General features: G+C 63.6%; 3 protein-coding genes across 4 annotated transcripts; 2 read left to right on the forward strand and 1 right to left on the reverse strand.

The window, feature by feature from the left end:
- Positions 1-12: 12 nt before the first annotated feature.
- On the reverse strand, positions 13-11,730 carry PNKD (PNKD metallo-beta-lactamase domain containing). Of its 2 annotated transcripts, none has more exons than XM_071435163.1 (10): positions 11,604-11,730; positions 10,989-11,196; positions 2,681-2,796; positions 2,343-2,455; positions 2,052-2,110; positions 1,819-1,911; positions 1,443-1,606; positions 1,249-1,335; positions 1,021-1,136; positions 13-829 (listed from the first exon to the last, which is right to left on the reverse strand). In XM_071435163.1, the coding sequence occupies exons 1-10, from the start codon at positions 11,629-11,631 to the stop codon at positions 656-658; spliced, it is 1,158 nt and encodes a 385-aa protein (XP_071291264.1). In that variant the 5' UTR covers positions 11,632-11,730; the 3' UTR covers positions 13-655. The 2 variants fall into 2 exon arrangements, with proteins under 2 accessions (XP_071291264.1, XP_071291263.1); XM_071435162.1 differs by lacking the exons at positions 10,989-11,196; positions 11,604-11,730 and adding exons at positions 3,756-4,339; positions 7,369-7,456.
- TMBIM1 (transmembrane BAX inhibitor motif containing 1) lies at positions 7,397-10,237 on the forward strand. Its single transcript, XM_071435172.1, has 11 exons — positions 7,397-7,613; positions 7,715-7,797; positions 7,868-7,932; positions 8,044-8,097; positions 8,212-8,262; positions 8,422-8,461; positions 8,597-8,634; positions 8,856-8,943; positions 9,072-9,167; positions 9,435-9,488; positions 9,579-10,237. Exons 1-11 carry the CDS (start codon positions 7,397-7,399, stop codon positions 9,720-9,722), a joined length of 930 nt encoding a protein of 309 aa, XP_071291273.1. The 3' UTR covers positions 9,723-10,237.
- AAMP (angio associated migratory cell protein) lies at positions 11,647-16,073 on the forward strand. The gene is made up of 11 exons (XM_071435164.1): positions 11,647-11,992; positions 12,284-12,436; positions 12,838-12,957; positions 13,090-13,229; positions 13,314-13,458; positions 13,611-13,694; positions 13,954-14,069; positions 14,458-14,561; positions 15,036-15,126; positions 15,394-15,548; positions 15,808-16,073. The coding sequence occupies exons 1-11, from the start codon at positions 11,662-11,664 to the stop codon at positions 15,881-15,883; spliced, it is 1,515 nt and encodes a 504-aa protein (XP_071291265.1). The 5' UTR covers positions 11,647-11,661; the 3' UTR covers positions 15,884-16,073.
- The last annotated feature ends 27 nt before the right edge of the window (positions 16,074-16,100 follow it).

Raw genomic sequence — 16,100 nt, forward strand, 5'->3', positions numbered from 1 at the left:
GAGGAAGAGGTGTAAAATTGATCCAGTCTTTTATTTGGGGCGTGGGGGTGATTGTGGCTCCGATCCCCAGCGAAGCAGCACCGCCCATACCCCAGCAGTGCGACCCTCTGGCCCCGTCCCAGTGTGTGCGTGCGTGTGTGTGCGTACAGGGGGGCTCCGGCGTCAAGGATGGGAGCCCCGTGCCTGGAGGTAGAACTGCCGGCCCGCCTCCCCTTGCTGGCTCCATCCCAGCCCCCACAAAGGAGATTCACAACACTGGGGGCTTAAGGGGAGGGGGCTGAGAGAGAGGGTGGTGGTGGTGGTGGAGGGGAAAGTGGAGACTCCCAGAAAAACGGGGAAGTGGGGGGGAGGATTGTAGGAGAAGCCCTTGGTGCCATTTCTATAGCCCCAGCAGTGAGGTGGGGGGCTACAGACCCCCCGAGAGGGGATTGAGGTGCTTCTACGTGACAGCTGGTGACCCCCAAGTTCGAGGGAGCAAAGGCAAGGATCACTTATGGGGTGCCCACTTAAGGGGGTGTCCACTCTTCCCCCTCCCCCAACCCTGCACCCCAGGAGGGAGATTCACAGCAAAACAAACCAGACAGTCTTGGGCCCCCTGTGCCCAACCATCACCCAGCCCCGTGGAAAGGGGGGGCCCGGGGAGTGGGGGGCAGATCTAGGTGGCTTGGTAGAGGTCCTTGCGCCTCCGCACCTCCTTGAGGACACGGGCACGGAAGGCGTCGGGGTCCTCCCCCCCGGCCTGCCACAGTCCCAGTGCCTCCTGCAGCTCGGGCCGGTGGGTCCGCAGGAAGGGGTTGTAGGTCTGCTCCTCCCCCAGCGTGGAGGGGCACTGTGGGGGCAGCAGCTCAGCTCCCCTGCTGGAGGCAGCTCCCCCGGCAGGGAGCTGGGAATGCCCCCAGAGCCCCCTGCCCCTATGGCACCCCCCATGCAAGAGGGTGTTGGGATGCAGCATCCCTGCCAAGGGAACCCCGTGAGGGGTTGGGGTGGTGGGGGCTGCTCCTAGGGACCCCCAGGCCTCACCGTGCTCCTCTTCTCCTGGCGTTGCTGCACCGCCCACTGCAGCTTCTGCTCCAGCGCGGAATTGTCCAGCTCCAGGAGGCTGGCAAAGGTCAGGCACTCCAGTGCATATTCGTGGCCTGTGGACCCCCATATGCAGCCCTTAGCATCACCCCCAGCTGGCTCTCCCCCTTGGCAGTGGGACTAGGGGGACAGCAGCAGCAGCTCTGCGCTGCTGCTGGGGACACTCACCTGGCCAAAGCAGCGTGTCCTCACCCAAGCTCACGGCCACGTCCAGGGAGGCCAGCATGGTCTCAGGGGAGCCCTCAAACGGCCTGCCTGCACCCCCACACAACTGCCTGTCATGGGGGGGTCTGGGGGGTACCCCTAAGCCATCCCAGCATGGGATAACCCCCAGCCCCCTGTCTGGGGTTGGGTGCACTCACCACAGCCAGCGAGGAAGAGGAGGTCCCCGGAGAAGAGGCAGGGGGGGCTGCCGAAGGGGCCCCCGTCCAGCACATAGACCATGTGGCCCACAGTGTGCCCAGGAGTGGCGAGAGCCTCGAAGGTCAGGCAGCCCACAGTCACCTTCTCCCTGTCTGCAAGTGGGCTGTGCCGGGAACAGGGGGCACCGTCAGGGTGCTTCCCCAAACCCAGACCCTCCCCTGGCAACCCTTCTCACACACTGGTGTCAGCAGCGTGCCAGGACTCTGTCCATCATGGAACTACGGGGATGGACTGCTGGGTGAGTGCTGCAGACAGTGGGGGCTGGGAATGAAGCCCCCCCAGATTTACAGGGTGCTAGGGGGGTGCAGAACTTACTTGGTGAGCCGTGGGATGGCATCGAGAGCACTGCCATACACCCTGCAGGAGCTGTGCTTCTGGCAGAGCACCTCGTTCCCTCCGCTGTGGTCCCTGCAGACAGGGAGGTCAGAGACCCCAAATGTACCCCCCCATACTCTCCCCACTAAATGGGGCAGGGCTGGGGGTCACCTCAGGTGGGGCTGCCTGCACAGCAGCCACTAACCCTTCCAGAGCCTCCTATTGCACCTTACCAGTGTTTGTGTGTGCAGAATATGGCTTCCAGCATCACCCCCTCTTCTTCGATGGCAGCCTGGGGAGGAAATATGGACAGAGAGATAAGGGGGGACAGAGAGCCCAAGTACCAGTTTCCTCCCTAAACTCTCTCTCCCAGCTCCCCTGTCATTATCCAGTCTTGCCTTGGGCACTAAGGGCTGCAGATTAGGAGCAAATTTGCTCCCCTCTAACCCCAAAATACAGAGACATGACACCCCCTCACCTGGAGACAGCCAAACACCGGGTCAGAGTGGTTGTGGGGGTCTCACCTGTACAGCCAGCGGGTCAGAGGGGTCGATGACAGCCGCTTGGCTGGAGCCAGTGTCAATGACCAGGTAGCTGTAGTTGTTGGAGAGTACGGGAATGGGCAGGATTTTCATCCCTGGGGGGAAGAGACACAATCAGGGCATGATCCCCCCCAGCTGGAAAATGGGGAGTCCGGGTCAAACTCCCCACATCTTACATCAAATTCTTAGTTAAACAATTAGTTAAACAGTTATTCTTAGTAAATTCTTAGTTAAACAATTCGGTGATGGCAACCTCTCCCCAGCCCAAAGCGCTGGGGGCACTGCAGGGCCGAGGTGTGGGAGGGGCTGCCCGGACTCACCAGGGAAGCAGTAGGGCTGGGGCACGGAGTGGCCGTGCGGGTACCGCTCCCGCGCCTTCTTCACCTGCCGCTGGTAGAAGAGGTAGCCCAGGCGTGTGCGGGCGTACAGGCTGTACCTAGGGAGGGCAGACACCCCTAGGCATTAAACCCCAGTTCCCCTAAGGAGCCCACCTGGGAAGGGGAATACTGCCGGGGCTGTCACTCTCACAGGGAACACATACATGGCCGCTTTCTCATTCGGGGGGGGGGGCTACAGGTGTTCTGTGTGTACCCCACAATCCAGATGTGTAGTGAGGGCAGAATTGGTTCCCCGAGCAGGCATCCTCCAGCTCCTTCGAGCAGCAAGGACTGGAGGGGGGGACATTGCTGCGGGGTGCTCACCAGGAGGTGCTGGAGCTGGATGTTCCTCTCCATGCTCCGGGGGGGAGACATGCCCAAGCCTGCCATGGTCCGGGGAATTAGGAGAGAATGGGTCGAGGAAAAGGGAGGCAAGAAATGCCCCCGTGCATGTGGGGGTGCAAAAGACATAAGGCTCGGAGGTACCTCCCTGTTTGCACAGCAGCAATTTGGGACCGGACGGGGAATGCTGCAATGACCGACATGTAAAGACCCGGGTTGCAAAGCCCATTCCCGGCCGAGGGCACCCCTGGATGGCACTCCGGGAGCGATCCCTGTAGTAGCGGTGGGAGCCCGAAACCGGGGAGCAGGGGCTCCTGCCAGCACCGGGTAGCCTGACCACGGCCGGGGCACCGGGGCAGGTCAGCGGTGACACCCGAGAGAAGGCGCCCGCACGGGAGGGTGACCGGCACCGCGCGGGGGGAGCCGGTGGCTGATCCCCGGCCCCGGCGGCCGGGCTGACATCGCCCTCCCCCACGCCCCCGGCCGGAGCGGGCTGAGCCCCAGCCCGGTGTCTCGGTGCCGGCGCGGCCGCAGGTTTCTCCCCGGGCGGCTCCGCAGAAGCAGGGGAGGCGGTGGGCCCTCCCTCCCGGCGGCAGCACAAAGGCGGGCGGTGGCGGCTGCCTCCCTGCGGGGGTCCCGCAGCGGCCCCCGCTCTCTCGCTCTCTCGCTCACTCACCCCAGGCGGAACAGCAGCGGGGCGGCGAAGGCCATGAGCGCGGCGGCGGCGCGGCGGAGGAGGCGCAGGCAGGCGGCCCCGAGCCCGCGCGCCCCGGCCGCTGCTGCCGCCGCCGCCGCCGCCGCCCCGCCGGGCCCCGCGGCCATGCCGCCAACCGGCGTCACGCGCCCGCCGCGCCGCGCCCCCTGCCGGCCCCGCCGCCGCCACGGCACCGGGAGCGGGGGGGGGGCACAAACTCGGCACCGCGCTCGCGTCACCCGCCGAGAGGAGGGGATTCCCCCCCCCGCCGCCGCGAGGGGTGTCCCCCCGCTGACGTCATTTCGTGAGGAAGGGGGTCCCTGAGTGACGTCAGAGCCGGCGAGAAGGAAATCCCGGGGGGACGGCCGAGGGCAGCGGGGTCCGTCCCCGGGAGCAACAGGCGGGAGGGACAGCGCGCCCCGCCGCCGGTCCCGGCCGCCCCGGGTGCAGGGCGCGGAGCCGCCGCGGGGGGGCGCGGTGGGCGGTGGCTGCCCCCGCCCCGTCCGACCCGTCCCGGCTCGTCCCGTCCGGCGGCGGCCGCAGCCCGGCGGAGCAGCGCGCAGCAGGTAGGCTGGCCCGCCCCGCTCGCGACCCCCGCCGTTCCCGAGTCCCGCCCGCGGCCCCCGGCGGTCCCCCTCGTTCTCTCGACTCCCCTCCGCCCGCTTCGTCCCCCCACCCTCCTGACCCTGCGCTCTCCGGTGCCACAGACGGCGAGGGGCTGTCCCAGCACTCTTCCGAGCGTCCCGGAGGCCGATGGGGACTGGGCGAGGGTGGGCGGCCGGTCGCTAACAGCGGGGACACGCTGCGACACCCCGTTCCCCTGTCACCGGAGTGGGTGGGGGCACGTCGGGTTGGGGTCCGGCGGCGGGAGGAGAGGGAATGGGGATCCGCAGGGAGGGACGCGGGGGGACAGGACCCCTACGCGCGGGGTCCTTCTGTAGCACTGGTGCTGTTTTCCGGACCCCACGCGATGGCGTGGCAGGGGATTGGGGCGTGGTGCGGGGTGGTTCGTGGGAGGGCAGCGACACTTGTGCTGTGGACGGTGTCCTCACGGACGTGAGTGTCCTCACGGACCCCGTGGGGTGTCTCGGGAGGGGTGGGCACGGGTTTGTGCTCGGTAAGGTGTGGGGGTGACACCATGGGGGTGCGTGGGGACCAGCACTGGGTAGCGTGGGGGTGCCAGGGCTGGGGCACAGGAGGATGCCTCTGTCCCATGTCTGTGCCCCCGGGAGAGAGCTTGCAGAGGGGCAGAGATGTGGGAGAGGTGATGCCAAACCCCAGCAAGCTTGTGTAGTGTGTGAGTGGTGTGGGCCAGCAGGGACATCCCGCCTGGGTGGGCCGTACTGACCCTCTCGTGTCAACTGAGCACAACTGGCCTGGGCTGGGCCGGGCCGGGACAAGTTGTGTTGTGCTGTGCTGTTGGATTGTGCTGTACTGAGCCGTGCTGTGCTGCAGGACGCAGCTGTGCCCTGTTGTACTGTACCAGGCTGTGCCATGCGATGCCAGGCTGTGCCACTCTGCTCTGCCATACTAGGCTGTGTTGTACCGACCTGTGCTGTACTGGTGGGAGCTTCCAGGTTTCTCAAGAGTGAGGTGCTTTCTCAGGCAGCCTGAATGTGAGGAGCTCCGTTCCCTGCCCCAAACCATGATCTCCTCCTAAGGTGGTTGTGTTTCCCCCAGGAACCTGTGGAGCTTGTGGCAGGGCCCCAAGCCTGGCAGGAGTGCCACGGTGGATGGTGGGGACACAACCTGTGCTGCCTGTGAGATTGTGGAAAGGATGATGGTTGGCTGTGCACCATGTGCCTGCTATATGTGCCTTATCTGTGCTGAGTCACGGTGCCAGTGCAGAGTAGCACCCTGTCCCCAGGGACCGTGTCATGCCACTGAGCTGGCCCTGAGTTGCCATCTACCATCCAGCTGGTGACCTGAGTTTCGGGACTGTGCAGTGCCATGGACCTAGGAGGGTTCGGCTGCCTGCTTCCCTGGGTGTGGCAGCTGCTGGGACCCGTCCGGCTGGTTCCTTCCCTGTGCCCAAGGCTACCCCAGTGCAGTGGAAGCAGGAGGGTCTGGAGCAGTCCTGAGGGGCTGGAGCAGTCCCAAGGTGCTGGTCATGGGCACAGGGTAGGACCCTGCTGATCTGGTCCCAGCTAAATACACCCCGCTTTCCCCAGACACCTGGGCTCCCTCCTGGGGACTCTGGTCCCCCAGTAACTTGAGTGTCAGTCACAGAGGCTTTCCTAGGGTCAAGGTCCTATTTTGGGCCCTTCCCTGGCCCCAGAGATGAGGCGGCACCAGGGGGTCCCCTGTGCTTTCTGGGAAACCAGTGTGGAGAAAGTGAACTTCCTGTCCGCATGGTCACTGCCATGCCGGTTATTTATTTTTGGTGCTGTCGTCATCATGATGAGGAAGGGCAGCGTGACTGTGGCAGCTCTGCCATGGCTGGCACAGTTGGGTGGCAGAAGGGATGGAGGGACAGACACGGAACTGCTCTCCCAGCCCAGCATGGCTGGCATGGGTGTGCCCCGGGCTGCGGGAAGTACTGGCGTCACACAGGAGGAAGGGCCCAATCCCCTCCTAGCCTGGGCCTGGTTAGCATCAGATCCTCGTTCCTTCCCTGGGATTGGTCCCAAGATCACATCACCGCTGCGGGCAGGAGGGTGGTGGGGGGTCCTGGCACCTTCCTGGGGTCTGGGGTGCCAGTGCTGAGGGGCTGGGAGGTGGGTAAAGGCCTGGCACTCTCTACTGGCAGCGCTGTTGTTTTCCTGGCCTTGGAGATCCTGCTTTCCTTCTCCTCCTCCTGCTGGGACCAAGCCCAGCTGGCCTTGAGCCCGGGCTGCCTGCTCACAGCTGCCGGGGGCTCTGTGAGGGAGCCTAGTGTGGCCGAGGAGGGGAGCTCAGCCCCAGGCGGGTCCCAACTCCGCTCCCAGAGGAAGAGAGTGTCTCCTGTAAAGGGGATGTGGGTGTCACATCCCTTTATAAGGGGACTCAGGAGTTCTGGAGCCCCTGTGTGACGCATGCGGCTGTTGGGTGGGGGACACCCCTGAAATGGGAGTGGCAGTGGGATCTGCGTGGCTGTGATGAGGATCAGAGCCTGTGTTTCCATCCCAGGCAGTTGGCAGGGTGATGCCATTTGTCCTCAGTGTGGTGCCACCAGGAGCCACAGACCAGCCAGGGGTGCTGCTCCTTCCTCCCTGGCAATCTCAGGGCGGGCTTCAAAGAACAGAGAGGTCAGGTCCCTTCTGGAAAGGTCACGGCCAGAGGGGTCAGGTCCCTTCTGGAAAGGTCACGGCCCCGGCGCAGCCTGAGTCAGCGCGTGGCTGTGCCCTGCCCGCGGCTGGCCACTGACGCGGGTGCCGGGGACTCAGGGCACAGGAATGCGGGTGGCCCCAGCCAAGGGATATCCCTGGTCTCTTATTGACCTGCTGGCATTGAGGCCACCTTGTCCTTACTCATTAGGAGCCACTATTAAAGTGGGAGGGGGAGGTCTTGTGGCTGCACGATGCCCTCTGTCCCTGCCCCTGCGGCTCCACTCACCGAGAACAGGTCCTGCCCAGGTGAGCTGTGCTGAAGCCCCCGCGTCTTCTGTCCCCTGCAGGTGCCCGTGGGAGGTGCAGGGAGCCGGCATGTCACATCCCAGCGCACCCCCGCTCTACGATGACAAGAACCCGCTCTACCCCCCGCCCCCCGGGGGGTACCCCCCGCCCCCCCACTATGCCGGGGGGTACCCGCAGCCTGGGGGATACCCTGCGGGGGCGGGGTACCCGCAGCCAGGGGGGTACCCAGCATCAGGAGGGTACCCTCATCCCGGCATGGCCATGCCCTCCATGCCCATGCGGTTTGGTAAGTGGGGTACCTTGGTTTATTTGGGGGAGGGTACTAGAAACAGGGGGGGCTGTGAGGGGCTGCATGCTGGCCCTGGTGCTGAGGGGTGTCCCCCACAGGTGACAGTGGCCTTGGGGATGGCTCTGCCTTCCAATCAGTCGACTGGGACGATAGGAAAGTCCGGCATGCCTTCATCCGCAAGGTGAGTCCCAAGGGGCCAGGGGCACTTGTCAGGGTGGGGGGCCAAGTGCTGACCCCCCTGTCTCTTGCAGGTCTATGCCATCATCTCCCTGCAGCTCCTGGTGACGGTGGGAATCATCTCTGTGTTCACCTTTGTGTGAGTACAGGGTTCCTCCTGAAAAAGAGGAGCTTGAGTTCCTCTGCGGGTATTCGGGGGGACAGTAGCTGCTGTCTCCTCTTCCTCACACTTGTCCCTCCTGTCCCACAGCCACCCTGTCCGCTCCTTTGTCCAGAGGAATGCTGCCATCTACTACGCCTCATAGTGAGTAGGGGCTCTGCTAGCTCGCACCCCCCAGCTCATGCCCCCACATCCACAGCCTCCCAGGCTGATCCTGGTGGGGGCTGTGGGGCTCACACCTGCTGTCTCTCCTTGCAGTGCTGTGTTCCTGGTGACCTACCTGGTGCTGGCCTGCTGCCAGGGTCCCCGGTGAGTCCCTAGGGCCCCCAGGGTGGGTGCGTGGGTATGGGGGTTGTCTCCAGAGCATCAAGATAGGTTCCTGCCTAGGGCTGCCCCTGGGTGGTGGGGGCCAGGGGGACACGACATGGTTGTTGTCACTAGCTTACCTCTCTCCTGTTTCATTCTCAGGAGACGCTTCCCCTGGAATATTATCCTGCTGAGCATCTTTGTGAGTGCGCTGGGACTGGCAGGGGGTCCTGGTGGTGCCCCCATGGCACTCCAGCTCCCCCTGGATGTGCTGGGAGGGATAGGAGGACACGTGGGCAGGTGGGCAGACTACTGAGCTCACCCTTCTCTCCCACAGACGCTGGCCATGGGGCTGATGACGGGGACGATTGCCAGGTATGCCCTGGGGACCCTGCTGTTACAGAATCTGGGGTCCCTCCTGTCCCCCACTATGCAGCCAGCTCAGCTGAGAGGCTGCCAGGAGACAGGGGATGCTCCAGTCCCTTGGGCTCAGGGACTGCAGAGTTCCTGTCCAGGATTGGGGCTGTGAGGGAGGGTCTCCAACATCCCTCTGGCAGTCGGATACTGAAGTGGGAGGTGACTTTCTTTGTCTCTAGCATGTACAACACGAAAGCTGTCCTGATTGCCATGCTCATCACCGCCATTGTGGCCATCGTTGTGACCATCTTCTGCTTCCAGACCAAGGCAAGGAGAGGGATGCACCCAGCCCGTCCCTGTATGGGCCAGGTGTGGGGAGCTGGTCAGTGGGGACACCCTAGGCTCTCCTGTGACATTTGTGTGTGTGTGTGTCCCCCGTCCCCCCCCCCCATCAGGTTGATTTTACATCGTGTCCGGGGCTGTTCTGCGTGCTGGGCATCGTGGTCATGGTGACCGGGATCATCACTGCCATCGTCCTCTCCTTCAAATACGTGAGTGGGAAGGAGAGAGGGGCTGTGGGGAGCCCTGGGTATTCCCGGTTGGCTGTCCACAGGGCTGGGGCCGGCAGGGGTTTTGGGTGGTCCCTTTGCTGGAAGCAGGGTGTGGTTCCAGCCGTGGAAGGCAGCCTGCCTGCAGGGAGAGGGTGTGTCAGCATCGGCAGCAGCTCCTCCGGAGCCGGGAGCGGGCGGGACGTGCCCTGCCTTGCCTGCTGCCTGCCAGCAGCCCGGCTCACCCTGCTGTGCTCCCTTCCCGTGCAGGTGCCCTGGCTCCACATGCTGTATGCGGCCATCGGGGCCATCGCCTTCACACTGGTGAGCTGGGGCGGGCAGAGGGTGCGGGGCGGGCACTGGGGAGGGAGGAATTCCCCCTTGCTCCTTGCCTGACACTCTCTGTCCCTGCAGTTCCTTGCCTATGACACCCAACTCGTGCTGGGAAACAGGAAGAACACGCTGAGCCCCGAGGAGTATGTCTATGGTGCCCTCACCATCTACACTGACATCATCTACATCTTCACCTTCATCCTGCAGATAGTGGGCCGGGATTAGCCCTGGGACCCCTCCTGTCCCTCTCCAGCTGCCCCCCACCCCTCCTCTGGTCTCTGTACAGGATAGTCTGCTTACTGTGACTCTTAATGCTTTGGCATTCCTACCTGTAGGCTGCTAAGGAAAGGGCTTCCCTTGATCATCCCCCAATAAGCTCTGAGGGCAGTGGGGGGGACTGGTTGCCAGCGTTTAGGCAGTTTTAGCCCAGCTTTGGCACCACTTGCGGAGGCTGTGCCAATGGCATTGGGCTGGCAGCGGAATGTCACAGCCCTGCCTGGGCACAGGGAGCTGGCAGCGGCTGCTGGGATCATGTTGGGATTTTTTGGCAGAGAACAGTTGGTGTCACTCACTCTGTGCCTTAAATGTGGCTCTGGCCATGCCCCCTCCCCGGGCTGTGGCTGTGCCTGGTGTGGGCAGGGGGCAGCTGGGACCTCTGTGGCAGAGCTCACATTGCAGAGCCCCGCAGCCACGGATGTGGGCAAAGTTGCACTTGCTAAATAAAACACTTCAGTTTTCCAGACAGTCCCAGTCTTACTTGTGTGGCAACTCCCTCAAAAAACCTGTGGGCAGACTCAGTGGGGGCTGCGGCCTGGTGCAGCACAAACACTGATTTGGGATGGGAAAAACAAGGTCACACTGCTCCAAGGCTGGCCTCCCTCCCCTGCCTGTAGCCCCTGCTGTTGTGGGCAGAAGCCCAGCTGCAGAACAGCTGGGGCCCCGACTGCTGAGGCAGGCAGAGCCTGGGGCTGAGCACTGAGGGAGCAACTACAGTGGCACTGAGCTGTTTCACTTTATTTGTTCCTATTCAGCTCCACAATCACATCATGGTCTGGAAAGGCAGGGCAGATGCCACTGTCATGTGTTCCATGGGGCTGGTGTCACCTTGGCCAGTCCCTCCAGGGTGCTGCAGTGACAGCCTGGGCATGGGGGCAGCTTGGCTATGCCCTCTTGGCCATCCTGCTGTATCGCTCTGTCTCGTACTCGCCCTGGTTGGCTTCCATCATTGCTTGGCGGACTTTGAGCTGCTCGAGGCGGTTTTTGTCCACTTGCCTCTTGGTCAGGAGGAAGAGGATGATGCCGGAAGGCAATCCAATGGCCCTGCAGGACAGCCAGCAGTCAAGGAGATGGAGAGAGTGGGTGGGGAAGCAAGGGTGCTGAGCCACGCTGGGGCTGCATGGACAGTGCCCTGTTCAGCAGTACAGACCCCCAGGACCCCTGTTCCACCCCAGCCCTCCCAGTGCCGACCTCTCCCACCAGTGAGCCACTCACCAGGCCACCCCCACCGGCTTCATCGGGTTCTTGCCCTTCTTGCGTGTGGGGATGTACTCCACGCCCTCGGGGAGCCCCCCGCTCCTGACTGGCTCCTGACCTGCCCCTTGTCCCGCGGGCCGGGGACAGTTCTGCCCAAAGAGCCGTGTGCCCCGGGCGTCCGGCTGCCCCCAGCCCTTGGCTGGAGCTCTTGCTGCCACCAGCAGTCCTGCGGGGAGAGAAGCATTAGGGAGGGGCAGCTATGGGGCAGAGTGTCGGGGGCCCAGCCCGGGCTGCCTGAAGGTCCTGTCCCTGCCCTTACCCCGGCCCTCTTCCCTGTCCATCCCCATTCCCGTCCCCCTGCCATAGGCCCTGCCCTTCCGCCAGGGGGCGCGCGAAGGCGGGCCCTGCGCCGGGGGCGCGACCGATACAACTGAGGCGTGGCCAAGCGCAGCGGGGGCGTGGCACTACGCCTTTCCTCGGCGGGGTGGGGCGGGGCGGGGGTGCGTCCGTCTCGGGGCTCTTGTGCCGAAGGCCGCGGAGCAGTGCCGTGAGGGAAGTGGCGGAACGGTCCCGGCCCCCCCGCCCCGGGGTTGCCCCCTACTCCTGCCCGCCCGCTCGCCCGCCCGCCGTTACCCCGCAATACGCCTCGCGCCGCCGCCATGGTGCCCGTGTGCACCAGCGGCTCCGCTGCATGCCGGGAGCTGCAGTCTCGCCACTCGGGGACTGTCGGCGGGCGGCGCCGCACGATGTGTGCGCAGAAAACTACATCTCCCAGGGTGCATCGCGCAGGGCGGGGCCGGCCCGCGCTGCCGGCGGAAAGGGCGGGATCCGCGCGCGGGCTCGGGCCGTGGTTGGCCGGGGCGGGCGGGGATCGGCCGGGGCGGGGCGCGCGGCGGAAGCGGCGGCAGCGGCGGCGGCTGCGGGGTGGGTCGGCATGGAGCCCGGGGAGGGCCCGGGGGCGCTGGACCTGCACGGCGACGAGGAGATCATCGAGGTGGTGGAGCTGGGCCCGCCCGGGCCGGGTGAGACGGGGCGCCCTGCGCCACGCAGCGGGCAGGGCCTGCGGGGGTCCGGCCTCCCGCCGGGGCACCGGGAGCGCTGCGGCCCCACCCCAGTGCCAGGACCGGCCGGGGCATCCCCTCGGCCCGCGGCCTCTCCCCGTGTCGCGTCCCGTTCCTCTGCGGTTTCCTTGCCCTGGGGCTCGTGGCCCCGGCGGCATCGCGCATCCCCCGCTGCCTCGTCCCGCAGCCACCCCCGCTGTCCCGACGAGCCGGGCAGGCCGCGAGCCCCGCCCTGACCTTCGCCCTCTGCAGATGACCTGGCCGAGGAGATGGAGGACGTGGACTTTGAGGACGAGGGAGCAGAAGAGCCCGATGGCGAGGCTTGGGAGTCGGAGGATGACGAGGGGGTGGAGGACGGCATGGAGGCACAGGATGACAGCGAGGTCACGTTCTCCCTCCACTCGGGTGAGTGCTGGGCACGGGCAGAAGCAGCTGGGACCCCCCCTCGGGACCTGGTCTCGTCTTGGCTTTCCCCAGAGTCCAGGGGTGCAGAGTGCCTTGCTCGGCTGCTGTCTCCCAGCCTTCTTGGGACTCAGAGTTGTCCTGGGCTTGTTTCTGCCTTGTGCTCTGGCAGAAGAGCCCTTTGGGCCTCCCATTCCATTAGCAGCTGGCCCTAAGCTCAGCAGAAAGCTTGTGCTGCTCTTCTCCCACGTGAAGAATTGGTTCCCACTGGGCTGGGTTGAGAGTTCAGCTTGCTGACGTCCCACCCAGACCCAGTGCTGCATGGGGTTTGGATCCCCTGGGAACGTCAGGTGAGGTGGGATCAGCACCATAGCCATGCAGCCTCTCTTTGCTCTCTTGTGAAGATTCTGTCTTCTGTGTGAGCCTTGACCCCAAGACCAACACGCTGGCAGTGACAGGCGGAGAGGATGACAAGGCCTTTGTGTGGCGCGTGAGTGATGGGGAGCTCCTGTTTGAGTGCTCAGGTGAGGTGCAGTGAGCAGCTGTGTCCCCTCTCAGCAGTGTCTATCTGCACACATTTCCCTCCAGCTGATGCTGTGCTCCTGATCATCTTCCATAGCTTGGCCTGAGCAGTCTCTGTCCCCTGATGTTCACAGGACACAAGGACTCGGTCACCTGTGCTGGCTTCAGTCACGACTCTGTGTTCGTGGCCACAGGTGACATGTCTGGGCTTATCAAAGTGTGGCGGGTGGATGCCAAGGAGGAAGTGTGGTCCTTTGAAGTGGGGGATTTGGAGGTGAGTGGTGCTCTGAGGGGTTGCCCAGCCAGCAAGTGGGGTGGCAGCACTTTGGTGACACTGCCTGTGCCTCTCTCTGCCCAGTGGATGGAGTGGCACCCTCAAGCCCACGTACTTCTGGCTGGTACAGCTGATGGCAACACCTGGATGTGGAAGATCCCCAGTGGGGACTGCAAGACCTTTCAGGGTCCAGCATGCCCAGCCACATGTGGCAGGATCCTGCCTGATGGTGAGGCATGGGGCCTCTCTGGAGTGTGAAATGTCACCAGCTCTGTGTGGACCATCTGCCCTCCTGCTTCTCCCAGGCTGTGCTGAATGGGAGGCAGGGGATTGGGGTGGGGGGGGGGGGCTGTCTCTATCTGCTGTCTCTGTCTCACCCAGGGAAGCGAGCAGTGGTTGGGTATGAGGATGGGACCATGCGCATCTGGGACCTAAAGCAGGGAACCTCCCTGCATGTCCTGAAAGGTAAGGAAGAAGGAAGAGGTTTATTACCTGGGCTACTCTCTAGTGGGCAAACAGCCCCTTCTAGTGGGCTCTGACCTCTGCCTGGGTGGGGAGGAGGCATCCTGTGAGGCAGGAGGGTTTCTCTGGCACAAGGGTGGCTGTTGCTTGTGGGAGTGCTGGCAGAGCCAGGCAGGGTGGAGGCTGCTGGATGGTGTTTCAAGGCTCACTGGGTCTCTGTGGGGAGGGCACATAACGCTCATACCTGCTGCTCACCCCCCAGGCCAGGATGGCCATCAGGACCCCTTGACGTGTGTGGCCAGCAACCAGGATGGCAGTTTGATCATGACGGGCTCTGTGGACTGTCACGCCAAGCTGATCAACTCTGCCACGGGCAAGGTGTGTCTGTGGGGGCTGGGCAGAGCCAGGAGTGCTGGGGACCCCTGAAATCCCCTGTCCTGGCCCGGGGGCAGAGCCAGGAGCACTGAGGACCCCTGAAATCCCCTGTGCTGGGCCGGGGGCAGAGCCAGGAGCGCTGGGATCCCCTCACATGCGGGGCCGTGTGCGGCCATCGGCAGGCGGCGCCCTCGCGCTGCGGGTGGAGCGCGGGCTGGGTGGTCCCGCCCGGCTCCTGGAAGTTCCTTCCCTCTTGTTTGCTCCCAGGAGCTGAGGATTTGAGGCCGCGCCTTGTTCTAATGAGGGCGCAGACTCGGTATCGAGTACGAACGGGACCTTTGTGGATCTGGGTCTCCTTCCCTCGGGGTATAGTCACTCTCCCTCTACCCAGGTGGTGTGCGTGTTCAAGATGGAGAGCGTGACCCCCAAGGCACCCATCAGTGAGGGCGAGGAGGTGGAGTCCAACTCAGTGGAGTCGCTGGGCTTCTGTAATGTGTGAGTGTTGGGACAGCCCCTCTTCAGTGCTACATCTTACAAGGCTTGTCATACAGATCCATTTGCATCCCTTGCGCTCAATCTGCTGCATTCCTCTTGCCTCCATCCTCCCCAGCTGGGTGTGGAGATGCCAGATCCCTTTGGTATGAGGCCAAGGGACACCAGCTGCTCAGTCCTCCCTGCAACTGTTGGGATTCTGGGCTAGCCTGATGGACCGCTGCTTGGCTGGGATACTCTGCAGACAGCTGTTTTCCTGCCAGGACATTGTCATCTTCACAAACCACGGGCTGATTGCTGACTTGCTGTACTGTTGGGTTTCCCAAGTGGGGTGTTTGATGGCTCCAGTCATCAGGTTGTCCCTCATCTTAATACATTGTAGCTTTCAGCATAGGGTTTGCCTTTTACCTGAAGCCTTTTTGTGTTTGCATCCCTGCTTCCCCATGTCCCATGTAATTCCTCTTCCCCTGTCTGTAGGATGCCACTGGCTGCTGTGGGCTATCTTGACGGCACACTGGCTATTTACGACCTCTCCACACAGAGCCTGAGGCATAAGTGCCAACATGAGGTACTGCCCTCCCCCCCACCCAGGCCCGAGAGGTAGGTTTGGGCCTTTTGGAGATCTCCCTTGGAGCTCAAGGGCCAGTTCCCAATTTGTACTTCTCCCTTAGCCTTGGGCTTCCCCAGAGGGCAGCCGCAGTCTCTGCAAAGCGGATGTGCTTGGCCCTGGGGTCTGGCTTTCCTGGGGGGATGGCAGACACCATGAGGGGGTGGGGGTACATGGGGGGAGCTAAGCCTTGCGGGAGGTCCCCACTGTGGTCTCCCCCTGCCGCAGTCAGGGATTGTGCAGCTGCTGTGGGAGGAGAGCTCGGCCGTGGTGTACACCTGCAGCCTGGACGGGGCTGTGCGGCTCTGGGACGCCCGCTCGGGGAAGATGATCAGCGAGTACCGAGGGCACTCTGCTGAAATCCTCGACTTCACCGTCAACAAGTGAGCAGGCACCCCAGACCCCTTCCCTGCTGGTGGGGGGAGCAGGGATAGCAGGGGCCTCCAGCCTAGGAGCTCACATCACAAGCTGCCTCTTCTCTGAGTGCCCCTGTGGTCTGGGCCCAAGGTGGGGGACAAACCTAGGTCCATGCTGACACTTCAGGGTCTCAAGGGGGAGTGCAGCACTTCAGAGCTGGGCTGGGGGTGATGGTCAGGGATACTAGAAGCCCCCACCCCACCTCTGAGCCCTGTCTCCCTGCAGGGATGCCTCCATTGTGGTGACCACCTCTGGCGACCACCAAGCCAAAGTGTTCTGCGTCCAGCGGCCCGATCGCTAGAGCTGTGTCAAGGGACGGCGTCCCGGCGCTGCCCTGCGCCTTGTGTACAGAGGGACATGGTTTCACCACCCTTCTCCAAGTGCGTGCTTTGTAATTTTTCCAGCCTGCCCTGCTTTGCCCTCACCATCCAGGGGCCAAGCCAGGGGTTTTGTATGAAGATGTCTTTAATTATATAAATTATTTCACTTAACTGGATGCCAGCTACTCTGCTTGTTGG

This window comes from Agelaius tricolor, unplaced genomic scaffold (assembly GCF_023055355.1).
Source record: "Agelaius tricolor isolate 1412-34295 unplaced genomic scaffold, bAgeTri1.0.p SCAF_10, whole genome shotgun sequence".
Taxonomy (NCBI): domain Eukaryota; kingdom Metazoa; phylum Chordata; class Aves; order Passeriformes; family Icteridae; genus Agelaius; species Agelaius tricolor.

Coding starts and splice junctions, on each gene's coding strand:
- TMBIM1 (XM_071435172.1), top strand. CDS start 7,397: ATGTCACATCCCAGCGCACCCCCGCTCTACGATGACAAGAACCCGCTC. Junction 7,933..8,043: donor ATCTCTGTGTTCACCTTTGT/GTGAGTACAGGG, acceptor CCTGTCCCACAG/CCACCCTGTCCGCTCCTTTG. Junction 8,263..8,421: donor GCCTGCTGCCAGGGTCCCCG/GTGAGTCCCTAG, acceptor TTTCATTCTCAG/GAGACGCTTCCCCTGGAATA.
- AAMP (XM_071435164.1), top strand. CDS start 11,662: ATGCCGGGAGCTGCAGTCTCGCCACTCGGGGACTGTCGGCGGGCGGCG. Junction 11,993..12,283: donor GCTGGGCCCGCCCGGGCCGG/GTGAGACGGGGC, acceptor CGCCCTCTGCAG/ATGACCTGGCCGAGGAGATG. Junction 15,549..15,807: donor CTCGACTTCACCGTCAACAA/GTGAGCAGGCAC, acceptor GTCTCCCTGCAG/GGATGCCTCCATTGTGGTGA.
- PNKD (XM_071435162.1), bottom strand. CDS start 7,398: ATGCCGGCTCCCTGCACCTCCCACGGGCAC. Junction 2,456..2,680: donor CCAGCCCTACTGCTTCCCTG/GTGAGTCCGGGC, acceptor TCTTCCCCCCAG/GGATGAAAATCCTGCCCATT. Junction 1,912..2,051: donor TTCTGCACACACAAACACTG/GTAAGGTGCAAT, acceptor CCCTGTCTGCAG/GGACCACAGCGGAGGGAACG.